At 35.9% G+C, this 25,811-nt stretch overlaps 1 protein-coding gene across 3 annotated transcripts in view; it reads left to right on the forward strand.

Moving 5' to 3' along the window:
* XRCC4 (X-ray repair cross complementing 4) overlaps positions 1-25,811 on the forward strand; it is a 385,456-nt gene that overhangs the window by 25,728 nt on the left and 333,917 nt on the right. For 2 of the 3 annotated variants that reach the window (XM_066273726.1, XM_066273728.1), the window contains exons 2-3: positions 2,915-3,063; positions 10,948-11,123. In XM_066273726.1, coding sequence (XP_066129823.1) covers positions 2,925-3,063; positions 10,948-11,123 — 315 coding nt within the window. In that variant the 5' untranslated portion in view covers positions 2,915-2,924. Of the gene's footprint in view, positions 1-2,914; positions 3,064-8,074; positions 8,167-10,947; positions 11,124-25,811 lie in introns of those variants that run through there. The other variant, XM_066273727.1, reaches the window with a different exon arrangement.

Below are 25,811 nucleotides of genomic sequence, written 5' to 3' on the forward strand. Positions count from 1 at the left end.
GAAAATAACAGGTTTAAGTTGAAAAAGAAAATTTAAATTCTGTATAAAAATTTGCTTTTATTAAAACTTAATTAGTTGTCTATAAAATGCCAGTTAATAATATACCTCTGGATTTTTGTAGCATGTTATGTATATTGGTCATAAAAATTTGAAGGAAATTTACATTCTTCCCCCTGCATAAGAGGTTAAAGTATATTCTTTTAGTTTTATTAAGGTCGTCTAGTAAGAGATTCTTGCTATGTGATTAAATAGTAATTTTCTATAATTTTCCATTTTTGTAGTTTGTGCTCTGTTCCTGATTTTGACTTTTTATAATGTTTATTCTTTGCATATTTATAATTTTAGGGCATTTATTTAGCTTTATTTTGTAGCTTTACAGCTTATTTATCTTTTAATGAGGTACACATAGTCAAAGGATATTCTAATATTAGAAAAATGTAGTTATTTGCTTTGAACTAAATAATATGTGTTATGCTGGAGTCTAGTAAGTTTGAGGTCAATTTGGGTAAGATTCTAGAGTGAATTACCAGAAGAATGGTTTTTGAATTCACTAGGAAAAAAACCCTAATCATTAAAAATGAGAGTAGATCACTAAGACAATGTCTGTCTTATTTTATTCCTCTTTGAAAAAATAATATTGCTAGACTGGCAGAGTGGGTAAATTTTACAAAGGACTCTCCTGAATCTTTGTAATTTAAATGGAGATAACAGCAGGTTACCTATTGAGTAGTGATTGATTCCTGTGAGAAGCTTATTTCTAATGTCAAATCATAGAAGCCTGTACTGGAGCTTGATAACATTTAACATTAATGATTTTAATACTTAGGAGGGAGGTTTATCAAATTTTTAAATGGCAGGTCAGGGAGAGATTATAAATGTATTGGATCACAGCAACAGTATCATTATTCAGTGTAACCTTGACAAGCCAAATATAAAATATAAAATGGTACCCCTGAAAAAACAATGTTAGACCTTCTACATACATTCAGTCACATGTCTGATGACAAAAGCAGCACAGTGGTACAGTTGGGAAAAGATAGTCTTTAAAAATAGTACTGGGTCAGGCCTGACCTGTGTTGGTACAGTGGATAAAGCATCAACCTGGAACGCTGAGTTTGCCGGTTCAAAACCCTGGGCTTGCCTGATCAAAGCACACATGGGAGTTCATGCTTTCTTCTCTGCCCCCTGCTCTTCTCTCTCTCTCTCTCTCTCTCTCTCTCTCTCTCTCTCCCCTCCCTCTCTAAAATGAATAAATAAAATCTTAAAAAAATAGTACTGGGTCAGTTAGATATCCATGTGGAAAAAACCATATCTTGACCTAAAACTGTATCTTGACCTCTCCCAGACATAATGCACAAAAATAAATTTCAGATGGTTGCAGATCTAAATGGGAGAGAGAAAATTAAAAAGCTTTCAGATAATCATAGGAGAACATCTTCAGTGTCCAAAGAGTTCTTAAGTAGGACACAAAAAGTATAACCATAAATATTTTGATAAATTGTAACTTCATTAAAATTAAGAATGTTTCACTTACAGATACCATTTTGAGAGCGAAAAGGTAACTAACAGTGTGGAAGAAAATATTCATAGTACATATATCTATAAAGGATTAATATCCAAAATGTAAAGAACAAATCGATAAGAACACCAATAAGAAAAAGACAACTGAACAGATAATCCACAAAACAGGATATTCCAATATCCAATATATATAGAAAAGTACTCAACTTCATTACTTATCAGGGAATTATTGAATATAATTAATACCACAATGTAGTACTGCATACCTATCAAAATGGCTAAAACTAAAAAGATGAGAAATGTTTGCAAGGGTGTGGAGGAAACTCATATACCAAGTATATAGTGGTGCAAACCTTTTAGAAAACTTCTGGCTGTATAGTACTAAAACTGACCATATGTATATACTCTGTAGATATTTGCTAGAATGTTTATGGCAGCACTGTTTGTAATGGTCAAAACTTTGAAAGTACTTAAGTGCCTATCACTAGTAGAATGAATAAATAAATTGTGCACTATATAATAGGGTAGTATACAACCATTAGAATGATCTACAGCTCTGAGAAACAATAGAGATGAATTTCTGAAATGGTGAGCAAAAGAAGCCAGACAGGAAATAAAAAACTCTGTATAATTAAATTTACATAAAAATACAAAAACACTCAAATTCTAACTTTATTAGAAGTGAGGAGAGTGTTTCTTTGGGGACACAGTGACTGGAAGGGAGGTATTTTGAGAATGAGTTCTTAGGTGGTAATGTTTTTGATTTAGGTATTGCTTACATGGATTTGCTCAATGTTAAATTCATAAAGGCATATTTTTGATATGTATACTTTTCATTGTATATATAAGGGATAATACTTCAATACAAAGCTTTAAAAATGCAAAAAGAAATGATTGGTTTTAGACCGTGATAGTTCAATATAACTCATCTCTATTACAAGGTGTCCCTGTCTCAGTGGACTGAGTGGGTGGGTCACTGAGCCTGGAAACTGTTTTCTTAGGGAAGGCATGACTGACTGGGTACTGCCAGCTGTTGGGTCATGACATTTTGTTTTCTTAGTCTTTGTGCTTACTCTCTGTTTTCATTTTCTACAGACAGTGAGTCTGTGGAGTCTTGTGGAAAATTTAACCTTTATATTGTTGGAGATAATTTTTATTTAGCTACGTGACTTATGCAAATCATTTGCCATTTATGGGCCTCTGCTTCTCTCGTCTGTAAATATTGTGAATCAGTACTGAACAGAATAATGATTTGAGTTTGGTGGCTAACTATTGTAGTTTTTTCAAACTTATTTTTTTTTGGGTGCTATAACTGAGGGACAAATACAGAAAAAACCACTGTGTCATACCAACAGTTTCTTGCAAAAATTATAATTTTATTTTTTTATAATAGGTGACCAGAAATGGAGAAAAAAGTAAACAGAATCAGTCTTGCTTCTGAACCTGATATAATTCATTTTCTACAAATTGCTTGGGAGAAAACACTAGGATCTGGTTTTGTTATTATACTTACTGATGGCCAGTCAGCATGGACCGGGACAGGTAATATTAAAAGCAAAATTTCAATAACCTATTTTTCAGTTCTCAGTGATACTTCAAATTAGAGTATTGCTTAACAGATATTGGGTAAGATTAACTTGATTGCTTTTACTTGTTACTGATGTCTAAATTATATACAGAATTATAATATTTAATGCCATTTCCTATAAGTATTAATAAAGGATAGAGAAATAAAAGTGTGTGTTCCTGAAAATTCTGGTTATCACTTGAGCCTTAGTACTCGGACTTGGTTGAACTTTTTAAATGACTTCTTTATACAAAACATAAATAGTACTTTTTGCATGTGTCTTTTCTCAGGACTCCAGGGAAATATTGGGGGGCAGGGGAGACGGGTCGGCTGGGTCCAGGGTTTGGATTGGCTGGGTGAGTGTAGTGGTGCTTTTTTTTTATTTTATATACTTATGTTTGAGTTATCTTATGAGGATGTACCACATTTGTACCAAAACTAAACAACTCACAGCATAAAACTTTATAATACAAGGTTCAAACCTAAATATGAAATTTTGGCAATTATTTTATGAAATAGACATTTGATTATTTTTATCTTTGGTGATAATCCTTTTAAAAAGGATAATGGCCCAGAAATAATTTATGGAACATGGCAGGTATAAAATTAAAAAGCTAGAATTATGTTTTACTAATATAGCAAAGTTTTAATATTTATCTAAAGTATTTTTCCACGAGTTATACAGTAAAATAATTTCTTTGGCTATGCAACAGTCATTTCTACAGCTGTGAGTGATTTAGGTAAAATAATTTTGTTATGTTAATTTACATACTGTTTATATCCTCTATCAACTTTTGAAATATGTTTTTAACATTTGATATTATATAATTAAAAAAAAATTTTTTTTTTTATTTTTCTGAAGCTGGAAACGGGGAGAGACAGTCAGACAGACTCCCGCATGTGCCCAACCGGGATCCACCCGGCACGCCCACCAGGGGCGAAGCTATGCCCACCAGGGGGCAATGCTCTGCCCCTCCGGGGCGTTGCTCTGCTGCGACCAGAGCCAGTCTAGCACCTGGGGCAGAGGCCAAGGAGCCATCCCCAGCACCCGGGCCATCTTTGCTCCAATGGAGCTTTGGCTGCTGGAGGGGAAGAGAGAGACAGAGAGGAAGGGGAGGGGGAGGAGTGGAGAAGCAAATGGGCGCTTCTCCTGTGTGCCCTGGCCGGGAATTGAACCCGGGACTTCTGCACGCCAGGCCGATGCTCTACCACTGAGCCAACTGGCCAGGGCCTATAACTTTTTTTTTTTTTTTTTGTATTTTTCTGAAGTTGGAAACGGGGAGGCAGTCAGACAGACTCCCACATGAGCCCGACTGGGATCCACTGGCATGCCCACCAGTGGGCAATGCTCTGCCCATCTGGGGCGTTGCTCTGTTGCAACCACAGCCATTCTAGCGCCTGAGGCAGAGGCCATGGAGCCATCCTTAGTGACCAGGCCAACTTTGCTCCAATGGAGCCTTGGCTATGGGAGGGGAAGAGACAGACAGAGAGGAAGGCGCAGCGGAGGGGTGGAGAAGCAGATGGGTGCTTCTCCTGTGTGCCCTGGCTGGGAATCAAACCCAGGACTCCTGCACGCCAGGCCGACACTCTACCACTGAGCCAAACGGCCAGGGCAATATTATATCATTTTTTAAAATTACATATGTGCTGAAATTTTGTTTCTTTCTTAAATGTTTAAAATTCTGTTATACCACAGTTCTTTTATCCAACACTTGGGCTGCTTCCAGAGTTTTGCTGTTATAAATAATGCTGCAATGAACACAAGGATGCATATATTCTTTCAAAGCAGTGTTTTGGGTTTCTTTAGATATATTCCCATAAGTGGAATTGCTGGGTCATAAGGCAATTTGATTTTTAATTTTTTCAGGTAACTCCATACTGCTTTCCACAGTAGCTGTACCAGTCTGCATTCCCACCAGCAGTGCACGAGGCTTCCCTATCTCCATATTCTTACCAACACTTGTTTGTTGATTTATAGTAGATGAGTGGATAAAAAGGTTGTGGTACATTTATATAATGGAATACTACTCAGCTGTAAAAAAAAGAAAATCTGACCTTTTGTGACAGCATGGATGGACCTGGGGAGCATCATGCTAAGTGAAAAAGCCAGTCAAATAGACAAGTATAATATGATTCCACTGATATGTGGGATCTAATGAATAAAATATAACAAACAAACAATCAAAAGAAACAGACTCATAGATACAGAGAGCAGACTGACAGCTGTCAGAGGGGAGGGGTTTTGAGGGACTGGGTAAAAAGAAGTGAAAAGATGAAGCAAAAAAACCCCAAAACCCCCAACAAACTCATAGACACAGGCAGCTTTATGATGATTACCAGAGGAAAAGGAGGTGGGGGAGGTAGAAGAGGGTATAAGGGGATAAATGGTGATGGAAGGAGACTTGACATTGTTGATGACCACAGATACAAATGGATTGTAAACCTGAAACCTATACACAATTCTGTTAACCAAAGCCATCCCAGTAAATTCAGTAAATTAAAAAAAAAAAGTTACATAACGCAGTCAAACTGTCTTTATACTTGTGAGTTTGTTTGTTTTTTAGGACAGATTGCAAGGAATGTTGATATAAGGATTTTTGTAAAATAAAGATATTTCAAGGGTAGTGTTTACAATACCTGTTATGGTATCTATTTAAGCTGTAAATTTTTATGTAAGATAAATCTGTTGGTTGGTTGTTGTAGTGCAGGAGTAGAGGTAGATTTGTCAGGTTAGCTCCTCATATGTTGATGAAGGTGGACTCAGGTGGCAATAGTTCTGTTTTAGGCTAGCGTGAGGGCTGAAAACCGTGGCAGTAGGTTAATTCCACTCATTGGGGGAAGGAGTTCAATTCCACCAGCATAGTGCAGGGGGCAGGTCCTAGGTGAAATGGTTGCTTGGATGGGATGAATACTATATTTGTAACTTAAATTTCTCTCTTTTTTTTTCCTTTTTCCAGTGAGAGGAGGGGAGGCAGACACAGACTCCCACATATGCCCCAACTGAGATTCACCCAGCAAGCCCACCAGGGGGCAATGCTCTGCCCATTTGGGGCACTGTTCTGTTACTCTGCAATCGAGCTCTTCTTAGTGCCTGAGGTGGAGGCCATGGAGCCATCCTCAGCACCTGGGGCCAACTCGCTCCAATTGAGCCATGGCTGCAGGAGGAGAAGAGAGAGAGAGAAAATGAGAAGGGAGATGAGGGAAAGGTAGAGAAGAGGTGGTTGCTTCTCCTGTGTGCCCTGATAGGGAGTGAAACCCTGGACATCCACACTCAGGCCAGTGCTGTACCACTGAGCCAGTTGGCCGGTCCCTGTATGTTTAAAAAAATTTTATTAAGCATTTGGGGAAAAAAGAATAATTTCATTAAATTATTTAAATCTTAATTTACCCAGAAATTTAAGTTAATTTTACATTTATGAAACATTTTGTTAAGGCTTACATAATGTGCTGACAGTTCTTAATACTATTAATAGATAAAATTTATTTATTATACAAAAATTAGGAGATCAGGGAGCATGCAGATACTCCAGTACTTTCAGCTTTTGGTACAGTGCATGTTCCCCAATGAAGTAAAAGTTGGTTTTGCATCTCATTTGCATAATCAGACAACTTTCTTTGACTTGTTGTTTGCTTTTCTGTTGTTCTTGTTTAATAAAAAAAATATTCTTTTTTTTATTGCTTCATATTCATTTTGAAATATCCCCTGATTTTTGTGAGCAGTACATTATTTTGCTAGACTAGGGCCATAGAGCAAGGATTGCATAATTTGTCAACCACTCTGTATAAATATCTTGGCTTGTACTTAGAAAATACATGTTTAATTGAGATTTTTTGACAAAAAGAATGAAAGGATGTTCCAAATATATGAAACTGATTAGGGAAAAAAAGAAAGTGAACTATTCATTTTAGAGCTAGCATATAGTAAAATGAAAAATTCAGTTTCATATTTCTTATTGACCGTGATATTAATGCAATATGTTTTACTGTTTATTTTCCAGCTAATGGAATTTAGTATGACAAAAGTGTGATATTAAAGTTCTGTATTATTTGGTAGATTGACTTCCTGTTCTAAATAAGCTTTCAAACAGAAAATTTTACGGTGCACTATTTATTTATGGTTATTTTCTTTTCAGAGATATCTTATATAGTTTTAAATCTCACATATATTTTATACCTTCATTATTTCTATTTTCTTGTTTAAATCAGGGACTAAATCTGAAACCAAATAATATAACATTATTTCCATGTTCAGTTAAGGCTTTTATTACATAAACATAATTTGGTTTGGCACTTTACACATAGACAATAATATGATTAAGAACATTGAAACAATTAAATAATTGAAACATGAAAATGGATTTCCTTCCTATACCTCATCCTGTTTTTTGTACGTTTTGATTGCTGCAGCCTTCAATTTGGATAGTTTTTTTCTCTTTTCATTTGAGTGAAATTAAAAGGATGTGGGGTTCTTTTTAATCTCCCACACACTAAACTCCCTGGTTTCTTTCTCATTAGCACTGCTTTATCTAATGAGTGTTCTGGGGTCTAATTATCTTGTGGTCTGTCATCGCTTCAACATTATAGGGGTCATAATATCACAGGGGTAAGTCACAAAGTGGGTTAATGATCGATGACTATTATGTGACTTTTATAAGAATTGTAGTTAGCAGTAAGAAACTTATCCATCTCTGGAGTAGTTTAAATTTCATTGAAGAGTAAATTAAATTTTAGTAGTTCTTTTTAATCAAATAATTATATCTACTTATATTTGTCTTAAACATTGGTATTTGGTGGCCTGTATGGAGGTTGTGTGACAGGGCTCAGTGGGAAAAGGATTTTTAATAAGTGAAGTAGGACAGTGGGTCCATTATGTGAAACCAGAAAGAAACCTGAGCTCAGACACAAACCTAAGTTATGCATTTATGGTTTGTTATACATGAGGATGCAAAATAAATAATCTTTTCTTACATGTTCACCTACTTTCAGTGTTAAAGTGATGCTTTCTTGGTCCTACCTGTCTGAGAACAATTTCTTGTTTTGTGATCATGTTGGCCTGCTCTCTTCTCATGACATACAAAGTGAGTCAGCTGTATTCTTGCTGAATTTATTATATTATTTCCATGGCTTTTAATCCTGGTCACTGAAGTTTCGGGGGCAATGAGTTCTAATAGCTGTGCTTCCTCCAGATGCTCTTAGCATAAAATTCAAAACTGATGACCAAGTTGTATTTTTATGATTGAAGTTCTAAATAGGCAGTCAAAATTTCACATCTGCTATCATAGGAAATATTCAAGTACATTTAAAAATCCATGGTTGTTAAACATAGTTTAACAAAAATAACTTTGTTGTTAAACATAGTTTTTAACAGAGAAGTGTAAATAGATAAAACTGAGGAATAAAACAGAAAAGAGGCATGGTTACATGGAACAGGCTGATGGCTATCAGAGGGGTGGGGGGCTGGGTGAAAGAAGGTGAAGGGATCAAATGAAAATTATATAGATATATATGATATATATAATAAAGTCATGTACATAAATTCAACTAGGAAAGAAAATTTTCTTTTATATGTTCTTCTTAAAATGAAATATTCCCTAATAATAATCAACATGGCATTCACAGACGGAGCAACATTAGAGGATATCTAAGATGTCAGCACTTGAATCTTGGCTCCATAGCCTGGCATTTTTGTCTCTCTTTAACTACAGTATCCCTGGTGCTCAGAGTAGTGTCTGGCACATGGTAGATGCTCATGACGCATTTTTAAATAAATGAATTGAATAATACATTTTATTAAATATTTTCAGACAGGAATCTTTTCATTTTAATGAAATTTATACTTTTAACTAGATGTTTTATCAATAAACATCTCTTTATGTTCTTTTGCATTTTATAACTTGGCTGTAGTTGTATTAAAGATGGCTTCTACAGATTTATTTTTTATGTCTCTGAAATAATTGCTTTTCCTAGGTATTTGCAACTGTTCAAAATTATATAAACAAAAATACTGGAAGCATCTGTCTTTTTATTTTTAGATTGTTTCAGAAAAGGTAATAGGGCATTTGAAAACTCAGTAAATTTGATAGTGATTATATTAATATGCATCTGCTTCAGAGAGAAAAAATGTCAAAATATTTCAGAAGCTATAAAATCACATAAGCATATAAGATATTTTTATCCTTACCTGTTTTCAAAGGCTGTGTTGAGACTCATTTCAATATCACACTTATTATTGAAAGTTGCTCGTGAAATATATATGGGTTCCAAGACTATCTTCCCATTGCCTGTCAGGGGCTTCCAGACACCTGATAGCACACAGACTAACATTTTGAAAAGCTGTGTTGTGTTTTCAGGGATTCTTTAATCAAGATTTCATTGTTTTCTGTAGTACTTCATACCCATATGTTTTTTAATATAATGGAAGAAAATAATGTATCCAGTATCTAATATCTCTCCCTCATCTCCAACCAGAACAACCAGAGGGACGTAAATATGAATCCCAGGTTCACTACCTTCTGACTCCATGACCCTAGACTATTACTTGATCTCTCTGAGCATTGATTTTTCTCATTTGTAAAATGAAAATGTTTTATCTTTTAGTGTTATGAAAATGATATAGATAAATGTAACCTTAAATATAACAGTAAATATATGGTCTTTCATCTTTATCGTAGCCTGATTTGACACACAAAACACTCAATCACACAAACATTCCAAATGACACATCCTAAATGTAGATTAAATCTTGTAATTTGAAAAATAAGCCCTGGCCGGTTGGCTCAGCGGTTGAGTGTTGGCCTGGCATGTGGAAGTCACAAGTTCAATTCCTGGTTAGGGCACACAGGAGAAACGACCATCTGCTTCTTACCACCCCCATCTCCCTTTCACTTTCTCTCTTCCTCTCTTCCCTTCCTGCAGCCATGGCTCGAATGTTTGAGCAAAGTTGGCTCAGAGCACAGAGGATGGCTCCGTGGCCTTGCTTCAGGTGCTAAAATAGCTCGGTGGCCAAGCAACACAGCAGTGGCCCAGACAGGCAGAGCATCACCTGGTAGGGGGCTTGCTTGGTGGATAAATATGTATTTTCCGATGGCTTTAGGCGACCCTGTGTTTTGGTCGTTCGACCCCCGCCGGGGTCGCAACCCACAGGTTGAGAACCGCTGCTCTAAATATTAGTTCCCTTCCTTTCCTTCCTTATCACTTCCCTTCATTCGTCTTTTCTGTTGTCGGCATATAGTGAGATAAGAAGGAACTCCACTTTTACTTTCATTTCACTCTGCTCATGGGAGTGAGAAAGACACTCAACTCTTTCATCTTTTTAATGAAAGCAAGGAAGAAAGATATAAAATACTGAATTTTTAAATAATTATAGGAAATGATTTCTCTAGTGATGAGGCAGTAGTTTCTGTGATAACTTACAATACATGCGTTTTATCGGAGAAGAGAAAGAATGCAAGGAGTTTAACACTTTCAGATAAGATTTGAGACTAAATATCTCAAAAATTATGCTTTTACTTAAAAGGTTTAATTTGATTTAAAAATATATGGTGTGGGTTTGATTTTACTTTTTAATATTTTTTTTAGATTTTATTCATTTTAGAGAGGAGGGAGAAAGAAAGGGGAGGAGCAGGAAGCATCAACTCCCATATGTGCCTTGACCAAGAAAAGCCAAGGTTTTGGACTGGTGACCTCAGTGTTCCAGGTCAATGCTTAATCCACTGCACTACCACAGTTCAGGCCTGATTTTACTTTTTATTTAAGTTTCTGTTAATAAGTGATAAATTATTAGCAACAGGTAAAAACTATGTTTATATATTTAGAAATTTATTTTTTGTTTCAAAACTTTTTGTTAATGTCTTCCTCAGTTTGTGAATCAGCGATTTCCCAAGAAGCTGATGACATGGCAATGGAAAAAGAGAAATATGTGGATGAACTGAGAAAAGCATTGGTGTCAGGAGCAGGACCAGCTGATGCATACACGTTTAATTTTTCCAAAGAATCTGGTCATTTCTCCTTTGAGAAAAACCTGAAAGACATTTCAGTAAGTAAAACTTTCCAATATGTGGTAAAATGTCAGAGCATTTATGAAGAATTATGAAGTAACTAGCATATTAATCCCAGAATAACTCAAAAGTTTGAGAAGTACTTGGTTTCCAAATTGGAACAGTGTTTCAAAGTACAGTCAATGCTTTATTTTAATGAATTATGAAAAATAATTACTAGAAAAATGTATTTAGTTTTTAATACTTTAAATAAGTATTTTTAGAAATAATTACATGAATGAGTAGTTGTTTTTTTTTAAATAATTTTATTTTTTTAATGGGGTGACATCAATAAATCAGGATACATATATTCAAAGATAACAAGTCCAGGTTATCTTGTCATTCAATTATGTTGCATACCCATCACCCAAAGTCAGATTGTCCTCTGTCACCTTCTATCTTGTTTTCTTTGTGCCCCTCCCCCTCCCCCTTTCCCTCTTCCCCCCCCCCCCAACCACCACACTCTTATCAATGTCTCTTAGTTTCACTTTTATGTCCCACCTACGTATGGAATAATGCAGTTCCTGGTTTTTTCTGATTTACTTAATTAATGAGTAGTTTTGAAAAGTGAGTTGAGAAGTTTAGACCATTGTGCAAGGTCTATTGAAATAAGTTTGGGAAAATATTGAAAGAATGTAAATAATGCAATTATCTTTGAATATATAATATTTACAAATTTTTCATTTTGTTATTATTGTTATTATTATTAAGTGAGAGGCAGGGAGGCAGAGACAGAGTCCTGCATGTGCCCTGATCGGGATCCACCCAGCAAGCCCCCTACCAGGTGATGCTCAACCCGTCTGGGGCCGCTGCTCTGTTGCTCGGGCACCGAGTTATTTTAGCACCTGAGGTGAGGCTGTGGAGCGATTCTCAGTGCACGGGGCCAACTTTACTTTACCATTTGAGCCACAGCTGGGAGAGGGGAAGAGAGCAAAGGAGGGGGAGGAGTGGAGAAGCAGATGGTTGCTTCTCCTGTGTGTCCTGACTGGGATCGAACCTGGAATTTCCACACACTGGGCTAAAGCATTACCGCTGAGCCAACTGGCCAGGGCCGTGAAACTTTCTACTTATTAGAATGTATTTGAAATTATAAAATGATGTAATTAAGTAGGAATTAAGATGTTTTATTTATATAATCAAACTTAGAAATATTAAAATAGAAAAATAATTCCAGCTCAGGCTTTCCAAAACTTACATACTTTACAAACAAGAATATCTGCTATTTGTCCTGCTGAGTTCCTATACCAATTCAGATCAAGATGGGTGACTTATTTATTAAAAGTATCATACTATTTGTATATTTTTACCTTAATTTATGGGGTAATTGGAGATTAAATTATTTGTGTTTGGTCAGCGGTATATCAATCAAATATGAGCTGTATAGAAGAAGAAGGCTTATCTTTATTACATTAAGTTTAAAGAGTTATTGACAATTTTTGCTAGAACTAAATTGAGTTTAAAATTTATTTATTTTTTATTTTTTTGTATTTTTCTGAAGCTGGAAACCGGGAGAGACAGTCAGACAGACTCCCGCATGCGCCCGACCTGGATCCACCCGGCACGCCCACCAGGGGCGATGCTCTGCCCACCAGGGGGCGATGCTCTGCCCCTGGGGGGGGGGGTCGCTCTGCTGCGACCAGAGCCACTCTAGCGCCTGGGGCAGAGGCCAAGGAGCCATCCCCAGCGCCCGGGCCATCTTTGCTCCAATGGAGTCTTGGCTGCGGGAGGGGAAGAGAGAGACAGAGAGGAAGGAAGGGGGGGTGAAGAAACAAATGGGCGCTTCTCCTATGTGCCCTGGCTGGGAATCGAACCCAGGTCCCCCGCACGCCAGGCCAATGCTCTACCACTGAGCCAACCGGCCAGGGCCTAAAATTTATTTTTAAAAAACCTCTAATTCAGAATGAGTAAAGAGATTTCATTAATTAGAGAAACATTTGAAGAAACAAATGGAGTCATTTTTCTCATATATGTTACTGGTATATAGAGAATAATACAGAGAGACTAGCTTTAATAATTACTTCTATTCAGAAGATATATACTTTTCTAATTAGCTGCTAATGTTTATAAGTTTCAATAAACTGAGGCCTTAAAATGATCATTTAAAATAGGTTAAATAAGAGGGTTTGAACTGGCTACTGAAATTCTGTTACTTACTACAATGTTCTTTCCTGTACAGTTCGATGATGTTATTTACTTCTGTATTGCTGACAGTATCTTTTAATATTTTTACACAGATCATTGTCACATTGGAAGTTATGCCATTTCCCATTCAACATTCATATTTAATTTGTGTGTAATAACTAACTTTATTTCATGCAGCCAGTTTCTAGTTTTTATCTGTTGTGTGTTTACTAAAGCATAACGGATTCCAACTTTGTGAGGGATCTTTGAAACCTGTAAGACTTTTGACTTGGTGAATAGTGGTGTTTGGTACATTGGGCATGGATGGAGTAGCTACCATGCTTGGCTGTACATCTAGTTTTGCTGCTTCTGTGAAGAAAGAACTTCAAGTCCTCATGACTCATGTGTTTTACAATTGGCTTGGCGTGCATTAGCATCAGAAACTGTGACAGCAATCCAGAAAGATATCTTGCTCACCACCCTGAAACTAATCAACTGTTTCAGAACCAAAGCCTTTAACCCCTACCTTTTCAACAGGTTTTCTCAAAAAATGGGAACAGAATATGAAATTCTCAGTTATTAAAAATGTATTGGTTTATTTTTTATTTATTTTATTTTATTTTTTTAGAGGGAGAGAGAGAGAGACAGAGTGAGAGAGAGAGAAACAGGGAGGGAGAGACAGAGAGACAGGAAGGGAGAAAGATGAGATGCATCAACTTGTACTTGAATCACTTTAGTTGTTCATTGATTGCTTCTCATACATGCCTTCATCTGGGGCGCTCAAACTGAGCCAGTGACCCTTTGCTCAATCAAGCCAGTGACCTTGGGCTCAGGCCAGCAACTTTGGGATCATGTTTATGATCCTGTGCTCAAGGCAGCAATCTTGAGGTTTCTAACCTGGGACCTCAGCATCTCAGGTAGATGCTCTATCTACTGCGCCACCACATGTCAGGCAAAAGTGTATTGGTTTATTAAAGTATATGTCTTAAGTCACTATTTGCCATTTAGATAGCTGCTTCATTATTTATTCATTTATTAACTTGCTTATGAGAAAAGAGAAAGGCTACTCTTACAGAAAAGGAGTTATTCATGGCTTGGCTTACTTGAGGGATATTTTTGGATATTTGAAGGAGGTTAAAACTGGAATACTGCAATCAGCCGTAAGGATGTAGATGAAAATCACAAGTCTGTTTGACCAAACTGTTCTGGGAATCTTTCAGGACTTTAGGATGTGTTTCTGCATATTGAATTTCTGAGTGACAGTATCTTGTAAATCCATCTGCTGGCAAAAACTTGCAGACAATGGAAACATGGCAGAATACTTTTAAAGGTTAATTGTGTTTTGGTGACCTAAAAGTTTAAATGAGTACGTAATCTTCTCCTTGGTGACACAGACACCTGATTATTGCCAAATATGATCTCCTACACTTAGAGGAAAATAAAAGAATGAATTTAGATTTAACTAAAAAAGTTATAGTGAATTCTCTTGCTTGTTGACATAGAGTTACTCTCTCATGGCAAAGTGTAGTCTATAAATTTTAAGTATATTTGCTACCATAGTCCTAACTCTATGAGTCCAGGTTTTTAAGCATGTGTCTAATTCTGTGTTGGTGATCACAGTATGAGCATTTTGAATATTTTAGTCATACAAGACATTTGAAATTTATATTTGTATTTTTTTAAATAAAAAAATAAAATAGCTACTAATTTTATATTTAAAAAATTGACTTCTTTGAAATACTCTCATGTTTTATCAGAGTGAAAGAATTGTCACTTTCCAAAGCAGTGAAATATTTTAAATGTATAATGTGTATGTTGATGTTTGTATACATTTTGGGAGGTGGGAGTGGGCAGACACATAGTTTTCATCAGGTTGCTTTTGAGTTCAAACACCTACACTTTAATTTATGCTCTAATTGGCTTTTCTTTATAGATAAAATAGATGCTTTTCATTTAGCTAAATTCCCATTGGAAAAAATGTTGAATAATCTGCTAGACACTAACTCTGTTTCTCTGGACAGAACAAACCTTTGGAACCATCACCAGTGCTCTTGAACTGGCAGTAGATTGTACTGGAAGAAAGCAGACTCTAGTGCCAGCGTTTGGAACTCATCAGCGCTCTGCCTTTCACAGTTCATACTGATTTTATAGTAGTATGTACTTTGTCATGCAAACAGTACATCTTAATTAATAATGTCTTTCTCTTCCTTTTTTGCTTTCATAATTTGCTGTTTAAAAGAAAGTTGCATTCATGAACTACAAGATAAAGACCTAATTATTTTTTAAGAATAGCCTTGAGCTCATCATTTAACTTGTTCACATCTTTGTTTTCTTATCTATAAAAATTTAAAATGATTTTTTAGATTTAATTTAGATCCTCTAAAGTACTGTAGTTTTTTATTTCTAAAAATAGCCCTAATGAAGGAAAGCTAAGAAGACTGAAGGAAAATTAAACAATATACATAAGTACGCACAATCACACACATGAGAACTGACTACAGGTCTCCGTTAGAATTCTGGTAAAGTTGATTTGTCTTTCCTTTCCATCCATCTCCCTGGCCCCCACCATGAGATGTGGCTTGGGATACAGTTTAGGCTGAAAATTTTATGACTTAAATAGCATGAAAGTTTGTTTCTCTGTGATGTAAAAATCCAAATTGGCAGTCCTGGGTTAACATGATGGCTTTATGATGTTGGAGGGTCAGGCTTCCTTAATCATGTTGCTTTGCTATTTTTAACAGGTATGTTTTATCTTATGGTTCAGAAGGCTGCTCAGGATTCACTGTTATGTTCACCTTTCCAGAAAAAGGACTGAGTTAAAGAGAAGGGAAAGAACCATGTACCCTTTCTTTTAAACCAGCACCCTAAAATTGCATGCATTACTTTTGGGTAAAATCTATTAACCAAAAGCAGCCAATGTTGTTTTTAAACACAAGAGTTCAAAATCCTATATTATTGCCATGTGTCCCATTTCCAGATGAAATATCAGAATTGGAGCATTTATTATGGTTCTCTGCCAAATACTTCGTCAAAAATACTAATGACTTTCAGGTTTGTGGGAGTATGGGTTGCAAATGTGTTGTTTGAATGCCTGAAAAGAAGTTGTAGTATTCTTTATTTCTATGATAGAAGTATTTGTACACATCTGCCATTTTTATATTAAACACTTTATAATTTCCTGGCCTTTTTAGAGTGTGGGAATTAAATCTGTATTGTAAGTGGTCCAGAAATCTTGCTCAAAGTTTGTATTTTCAAGTTAAGCCATTGAAGAGACTCTTGAATTATTGCTTTAAAGATTTTTTTTGGTTATATTTTTTTGCTTTGTGAAGTTATTTTCTTGCTTTGTATTGATTTGCTTTGACTTAAAATGTTTGCTTTATTATTATTATTATTATTATTTTCTTATTCAGGAAGAGAAGGGGAGGCAGAGACAGACTCCCTCCTGCATGCACCCTGCCCGGGATCTACCCGGCAAGCCCACTAGTGAGTGATGCTCTGCCCATCTGGGGTGTTGCTCTGTTGCTGAGCAACCGAGCAGTTCTTGGTGCCTGAAGCAGAGGCCATGGAGGCATCCTCAGCTCTTGGGGCCTGTTTGCTCCAGTTAGCCATGGCTGCAGGGGAGAAAGAGAGAGAGAGAGAGAGAAACAAGAGGGGAAAGTGGTGGAGAAGCTGATGGGCACTTCTCCTGTGTGCCCTGACCAGAATTGAACCCGGGACACCCACACACTGGGCTGATACTCTACCACTGAGCCAACTGGCCAGGACCTGTTTGCTTCTTTTATAAGAAACAGCTCGAAGGCATTATATTTTATTTTTTTTAGTTACTCTGGGATTGTTCAGGAAAGAACTTAAAAAGTAGAAGTAGAAGGTAGCATGTAAAAACTATGCTGTAAATGGGGTTTTGTGTGTTAATAACACTAATATTTGCTGGTTACCTTTCAGTTAATCCCTTTTAAGATTTACTTCCCCTTCATCACATGGACTTGGTATTGTCACTCGTCATATGTGAGGAAACACTTGTGGGAGCATAAGTGAGTTCTTAAGGAAAGTAGAGGTTGTAAGTTAGGTAGTGTGAAATCTAAGCCTCAATCCTATGAGTCTAAAATCAGTTTTTTAAAAACTATTATTTTTGTTTAGTTGTAGTGTACATAGAATAAAATTTACCTATGTTAAATGTACAGGTTTTATCACCATAGGCAGTTCCTTCATACGTCTTTGCAGTCATTACCCATTACCTCCTTTCCTCCTGCAGCGTTGCCTACCCTCCAGACCCCAGGCAACCAGTGGACTATTTTCTGTCATTATAGATAAGCTTTACCTGGTTTAGAATTTTATGTAAAGGGAACAATACAGTATATACTCTTGCACATAACTTTACATAGTATAATGTTTTTGAGATTTATCATTGTCTTATGTGTCAGCAATGTATTCCTTCTGATTGCTGAGTAATTTTCCATTATATGGTATACCACATTCACTGGTTGAAATGTAAGGAATTTCCAGTTGGGGGGTATTGTGAATCAGCTATATATGTTAATGTACAGTAAATCTTTTCGTGAGTACTTTTTTAACAGTTTCATTGAATTCTTTATATATTCTGCATACTAGTTGCTTATCAGACATATGATTTGGGAATACTTATTCCTGTTTGTGGGAGAAGAGGAGAAATTAATTTTGAAGAAGTAATTTTTTTTTTGTTTGAGGACCATGCTATTAGAATATTTGGTGTGCTGTCTAATAATTTTTTTCCTAACTTAAATTACATAGAGATTTTCTCCTAAGCTCTCATATATGATTTTTTTTTTAGTTTTAGATTTTATATTTAGAGTCTATGATTCATTTTGAATTGATTTTTGTATATAAGATGAGGTATATCTTGAAGTTGAATTTTTGTTTATAGACATTTTGGTTGTTCTGGCATCATTTATTGAGTTCTCCATTGAGTTTTCTTGCACTTTGTTGAAAATCACTTAACTATCTATGTCTATATAAATATCTAAATAGATCTATACCTAGACTCTTCCTCTCCATAGATCAATTTATTTATTTCTGTGCAAATCCTAAACTGTTTCAATTACTTAAATTTATAATAAATTTTGAAATTAGATTATTTAAATCTTTCAACTTTGTTCTTTTTCAACATTAGAATCAATATCAATTTCTACAAATAACTGCTGAAATCCTGATGGGGAATGCATTGAGTCTACAGAATTGACATCTTAACTATATTGAGTCCTAGGACCTATGAACAAGATATAGATCTCCTTTTTTTTAGGAAGGTGGTTTTCAACTGGTGGAAATTTTGCTCTTCCAGGGAGATTTGGCAATGGTTGGAGACATTTTTGATTGTCATGTCAAGCAATAGCTACTGACATGCAGGGGTTGAAGACAGGGATGCTGCTTAACATCCTGCAATGCATAGACAGGTTTCCTTAGGAAAGAATTGTCTAGGCCAAAATGTCAGTAGTACCAAGGTTTAGAAACACTGATTTAGTACTCCTTAATTACTCAGCAGTTGTTTATAGTTTTCAAAGAGTAGGTAGTATAACTCTTATATCAGTTATCATTTTGAAGTGGACTTGAAGTCATTGATTTAAGACCTTCTTACCTAATATAGACATTTTAGGATCAAAATTTGCTTCCCAGTACTTCTTTAACTGTATTTCACAAATTTGATATGTCATATTTTCATTTTCATCTAATTTAAAGTACTTAATTTCCTTTCTGATTTTATTTTTCACTCATGAATTATATAGAAGTTTGTGATTTAGTTTCCAATTTTTTTGATATTTCAGATAATTTTGTATTATTGATTTTTAACTTAGTTCCATTGTTGTTAGAATATTTTATATGACTTGAATCATTTTAAATTTATTTGGAAGACTATACTTTCAGGGATCATTTCTATAGTTTGTTAAATTTATTTGGACTTGCATCAAGGCCAATACTGTGCTCTCCATTGTTCAATGGTTGCTGTGTACTTGAAATAAATATTCTCTGTTTTGGGGTAGATTGTTTTATTAATGTCAACTAGATCAAGTTTGTTGATCTTGTTTAAATTTTCTAAAGTCTTGTGTATTTTCTACTTGTTATAACAATGAGTGAGAATGTGTTTTAAGTCTATAACTGTAATTATGGATTGTTTATATCAGGTTTTACTTCATGTATTTTGAATCTTTGTGATTAGGTATAAAACATTAAAGTTTGTCATGTCCTCTTGCTAATTTGACCCCTTTATCATTATGCAATGACCCTCTAACTTTTAATATTCTTTGATCTAAAATTTACTTTATATATTAATATACCAACTCTTACCTTTCTTTTGATAGGGATTAGCATTATATATATTTCTTCATCCTTTTGCTTTTGACTATTTTTTTCATCATTTAAATTAGTTTCTTTTAGGAAGCAGGTAGTTGGATTTTGCTTTTTTGTGTGTGTGGTGCAGGGGAAAATAAGTCTAGGAATCTGTGGATGTACCACAAAAATTAAGACAGGCATCTCTTCCATAATTACTCGCCTCTGGGTTGTATATTGTTTTCTTAGATATTGCCAAATTTCCCTTCAGTAGTATTGGACGGGCTTGCAACACCACTAGCAACATATCCAGTTCCCCACAGCCTGCCTAGAACATGCTGTTATACTTTTAATTTTCTCCAATGTATTAGGTGTGAAATGGTAGTTCAATGTTATTTGAATTTGCATTTCTCCTATTTGAAGTGATTATGAATACCTTTCATATTTTTAAGGGTTATTTGTATGTTATATATTTTTATGTTTTGTCTGTACATGTCTTTTATTTTTCCTATTGGTTTTTGGTGTTTTGTCCTTCAAATTTTAAGAGTTCTTTATAAGAGAAATGGCGGCATGAGAGATACTCCCAATCTCTGCCCTTGAAATTTCAACAAATTCTACAACTATACGCAGAAAAAAAAACCCCAGATGAACCTGAAATATACACACACCAGATAGACAAAGGTATGATTACACAAAAGGGTGGGCCAAAGCACCGAAGAAAAATAAATGCCAGAGGACTGAGTTTTTCTCTTTCCTCACGGACCTGAGGGAGGGAGGCACTGTTGGTGCAGGCTTTGTCCTGGCGCTAGAGCCAGAAGAAGAGGAGGGTCTGTGATGATGGAGCTGAGACAGGGGTGATGACCAAGAACAGGGAAGTTTCCTGGTGTCTGCTGCACCCGTGATTGCAGGGCTGAGCGATTACAAGTGCTGGCGTTCCCAAGAACTGTGTGCGAATAGCGTATAGAGATCGGCCCATGGGGCATTGGGGCATGCTTGGTCTGCCCGTAGAGTTTAGCCTTGTGGCCTCAGCCACGCTTGATCTGGGATTTGCGCCCCACCTGCTTGGAAGCTTGGGCTCCGGCTTGCAGAGGGAGTTTTGCGTGTGTTGGCAGAATGTTCCTGATCTGCATTCAATGCCGCAGCTGCTCCTGGAGTTCAGACACCAGCTTGTGGTGTGCAGCCTCTGCCCTGCCCAGGTCTGTGCTCTGAGTGCTTAGAGTGGTATCAGAGGAGGGACTGGACTATGTCACCCCAGCTTCCCCATCTCACATTGCTCCCCTGGGTCTCCAGGCTGCTCTCTCCTGTGAGAGGCCAGGGTGCCTGGGTGCTTGATCTCCTGCTCTGTTGGGACATGGAGGAGGGCCGTAGAGGACCTGTGCTTGGTCATTGCTAGAGCCATAAAATTTCAAAGCCCTAACAACAAGCCCCTCCTACTAATGCCAGGGCATTGCTTGCATCATTAGACAGCGACAGTGTTGCCTCAGCAGAACTCCACCCAAGAATCTCGCAGAGACAAATCTTGTAGTACAGCGCCCCCTACCAGAAAAAGGAATAATTATCTCTTGCAGGGGCTATTAACAATACCACTTGCAAATGCCACCAAGGAAAAGGAAATCAAATATGGATATAAAAAACACAAACATAGCTCAGATAGATGATGAAAAACTCCAGGAAAAAAAATATCTCAATTACATGGAACCCTTGGAACTTAATGACAGAGAATTCAAAATTGAAACTCTAAAAATACTCAATAAGATACAAGAAAACACTGAAAGGCAATTTAATGAGCTCAGAAAACAACTTAATGGCCTGACCAGGCGGTGGCGCAGAGTATCGGACTGGGATGCAGAAGACCCAGGTTTGAGACTCTGAGGTCACCAGCTTGAGTGCGGGCTCATCTGATTTGAGCAAAAGCTCACCACCTTGAGCCCAAGATCGCTGGCTCGAGCAAAGGGTTACTCAGTCTGCTGAAGGCCCGCGGTCAAGGCACATATGAGAAAGCAATCAATGAACAACTAAGGTGTCGCAGTGAAAAACTGATGATTGATGCATCTCATTTCTCCGTTCTTGTCTGTCCCTGTCTATCCCTCTCTCTGACTCTTTGTCTCTGTAAAAAAAAAAAAGAAAAAGAAAGAAAAAAAAGTTAAAAAAACCCCAACTTAATGAATAAAAAAATATTTTACCAAGGAAATTGAAAGTATAAAAATGAACCAAAAAGAGATGAAAAACTCAATACACAAACTGAAAAATAAGGTAACAAGCTTAGCCAGTAGAACAGGCCACATAGAGGAGAAAATCAGTGACATTGAAGACAGGCAACTAGAGATACTATAGAGAGAAGAAGAGGGAGACCCACAAATTTAAAAAAATGAGAAAGCCCTACAAGAATTGTCTGACTCCACCAGGAAGAGCAATATAAGAATAACGGGTATTAGAAGACGAAGTGAGGGAAAAGGGAATGGAGAACATATTGAAACTAATAATTGATGAGAACTTCCCAAGACGGTGGAAAGAGTCAGAGCCTCGAATTCAAGAAGCAAATAGAATGCTGAGTTACCTCGACCCAAACAGACCTACACCAAGGCATATCGTAATGAAATTATCACAGATCAATGACAAAGAAAGAATCCTCAAGGCAACTAGGGAGAAGAGTATAACATATAAAGAAAAGCCCATTAAGCTATCATCAGATTTCTCAGCAGAAACTCTATGGACCCCAACATTTAAAATACTGAAGAGAGGAACTACCAGCCAAGAATACTATATCCATCAAAGTTATCCTTCAAATATGAAGGAGAAATAAAAACATTTACAGACATACAGAAGCTGAGGGAATTTATCACCAGAAAACTCCCACTATAGAAAATATTAAAGGAGATTATCCAACCAGATACAAAGAACAAAACAAAACTACAAATAAAAATTTTAACAAGCCTGACCTGTGGTGGCGCAGTGGATAAAGCGTCGACCTGGAAATGCTGAGGTCGCCGGTTCAAAACCCTGGGCTTGCCTGGTCAAGGCACATATGGGAGTTGATGCTTCCTGCTCCTCCCCCTTCTCTCTCTCTGTCTCTCTCTTCTCTCCCTCTCTCTCTCCTTTCTAAAATGAATAAATAAATAAAATAAATAAATAAAAATTTTAACAAAACCACAATAAAAACAAGGATAATCTGTGACAACAATAACATAAAAGGGGGGAGGATAAAGATCAGCAGTAACAAAGGAGGATGGAGTGCAGAAGCACTCATGAGATACTGGTCTCTAATAAATATGACAATTTTTCTTTAATCTAATGGTAACCACTTCTGTAAATGTCACTACTGAAACACATAGCTTAAAAAAAGAAGAATCAGAAGATAGAAGTATGTAATACCAACAAAAACAAATGACAGAAAAACAAAAAAGAGGAACCAAACAAGACACAAATTTGTCAGAAAGCAGTATATAAAATGGCAATAAGAAATCCTCAAGTGACAATAATTACATTAAATGTAAATGGATTGAATTCACCAATAAAGAGGCACAGAGTAGCAGAATGGATCAAGAAGCAAAACCCAACAGCATGCTGCCTTCAAGAGACACAGCTAAACTACAAGGATAAAAATAGATTCAAAGTGAAAGGTTGGAAAATGATTCTCCAAGAAAATAATATCCAAAGAAAAGCAGTGTAGCTATACTCATATCTAACAATGCTGACTACAAGACAACAAAGGTAACCAGAGACAAGGGTGGACATTTCATAATAATAAAGGGGACAGTGTATCAAGAAGACATAACACTCCTTAATGTATATACACCAAACCAAGGAGCACCAAAATATATATGACATCTACTAACTGATCTAAAAGTGCAAACCGAAAAAAATATAATCATACTTGGAGACCTCAATACACCACTGACGGCTCTAGATCATTCATCCAAACAGAAAATCAATAAAGAAATATCAGTCTTAAATGAAACACTAGAACAAATGAACATACTAGACATCTACAAGACATTTCATCTCAAAACATCAGAGTATACATTTTTCTCCAGTGTATATGGAATATTCCTAAAAATAGATCATATGGTGGGCCACGAAAGTAACATCAACAAATTCAGAAAGACTGAAATTATACCAAGCATATTCTCTGACCATAAGGCTTTGAAACAAGAATTCAACTGTAAGAAAGAAGTAAACACACCCACAAAAATGTGGAAATTAAACAACATACTTCTAAAATATGACTGGGTCTAAGAAGAAATAAAAGAGATCAAAAGATATATACAGACAAATGAAAATGATAACAATACATGTCAGAATTTCTGGGATGCAGCGAAAGCAGTAATAACAGGCAAGTTCATATCATTACAGGCTTATATGAAAAAATAAGAGAGATCCCAAATAAACAACCTAACATCACATATTAAGGAACTAGAAAAAGAACAAAGGCAACCCAAAACCAGCAGAAGAAAAGAAGTAATAAAAATTAGAGCAGAAATAAATGAAATAGAGAACAGAAAAAATATAGAAAAAAATAATAAAACAAAGAGCTGGTTCTTTGAATAAAATCGAGAAACCCCTGGAAAGACCCACTAAGGAAAAAAGAGAAAGGACTCACATAAACAAAATCCAAAATGAAAGAGGAGAAATTACCACAAATACCATAGATATATAAAGGATTATTGCAGAATACTATGAAAAATTATATGCTACCTAATTCAACAATCGAGAAGAAATGGAGAAGCTTCTAGAACAATAGAATCTTGCTAGACTGAATCATGAAGTAGAAAGCCTAAATAGACCAATAAGCAGAGAAGAAATAGAAACATCTATCAAAAACACCCCCAAAAATAAAAGTTCGGGGCAAAATGGCTATAGTAGTGAATTCTACTAAATGTTCAAAGAAGATTTGGTTCCTGTTCTTCTCAAAGTCTTCCAAAAAATTGAAGAAGAAGCAGTACTTCTAAACACATTATATGAGGCCAACATAACCCTTATACCAAAGTCTGGTAAGGACAACACTAAAAAAGAATACTGCAGACCAATATCTCTAATGAATACAGATGCAAAAATCCTAAACAAAATACTAACAAACCAAATACAACAGCTCATCAAAAAAATAATTCATCATGATCAAGTGGGATTCATCCCAGAAACACAAGGGTGGGTCAACATCCGTAAAATGATTAACATAATATACCATATGATCCTATCCATAGATACAGAAAAGGCATTTGATAAAATACAGTATCCTTTTATGTTTAAAACACTCAACAACATGGGAATAGAAGGAAAATAACTCAACATAATAAAGGCCATTTATGACAAACCATTAGCTAATATACTAAATGGTAAAAAACTGAAAACTTTTTCTCTAAAATCAGGAAAAGTTGTGCACTCTCTCCACTTCTATTCAACATAGTGCCTGAAGTTCTAGCCAGAGCAATCAGATAAGAGAAAGAAATAAAAGGAATTCATATTGAGAAAGAAGTACAGGTTTCACTTTTTGCAGATGATATGGTCCTGTCTATAGAAAACCCCAAAGACTTCACAGAAAGGCTATTAGAAACAAACCAATACAATAAGGTCTCAGGATACCAAATTAATATACAGAAAAGTCTATTGCTTTCTTATATGCCAACAATGAAACCTCAAAAAAAAAAAACCTCAAAAAAATAATCCCTTTTACAGTTGCAACTAAAAAATAAAGTACTTAGGAATAAACATAACAAAGAATGTAAAGGACCTATATACTGAAAACTACAAAACGTTATTAAAGGAAATTAAAAAGACACAATGAGATGGAAAAATATTGCTGTTCGTGGATAGGAAGAATAAATATAGTTAAAATGGTCATATTACCCAAAGCAATATACAAATTTAAGCAATTCCCATCCAAAATTCCAATGCTTTTTTTAAAAGAACAAAAAATCATCAGGTTTATATGGAACCATAAAAAACCTCAATTAATCACAGTAATCCCAGGAGGAAAAAAAATGAAGCAGGAGGCATTACAATACCTGACTTCAAACTCTACTACAGATCCACGATAATCAAACAGCATGGCACTGGCAGGAAAATAGACACACCCACCAATGGAACAAAGTAGAGAGCCCAGAAATCTAACCACATATATATGGTCAGATAATCTTTGATAAAGGAGCCAAAAACACACAATGTAGAAAAGAAAGCCTCTTCAATAAATGCTGCTGGGAAAACTGGAAATCCACATGGAAAAGAATGAAACTTGACTACAATTTGTCTTCTTGCACAACAGTTAATTCAAA

Source organism: Saccopteryx bilineata, chromosome 4 (assembly GCF_036850765.1).
Source record: "Saccopteryx bilineata isolate mSacBil1 chromosome 4, mSacBil1_pri_phased_curated, whole genome shotgun sequence".
NCBI classification, from domain to species: Eukaryota; Metazoa; Chordata; class Mammalia; order Chiroptera; family Emballonuridae; genus Saccopteryx; species Saccopteryx bilineata.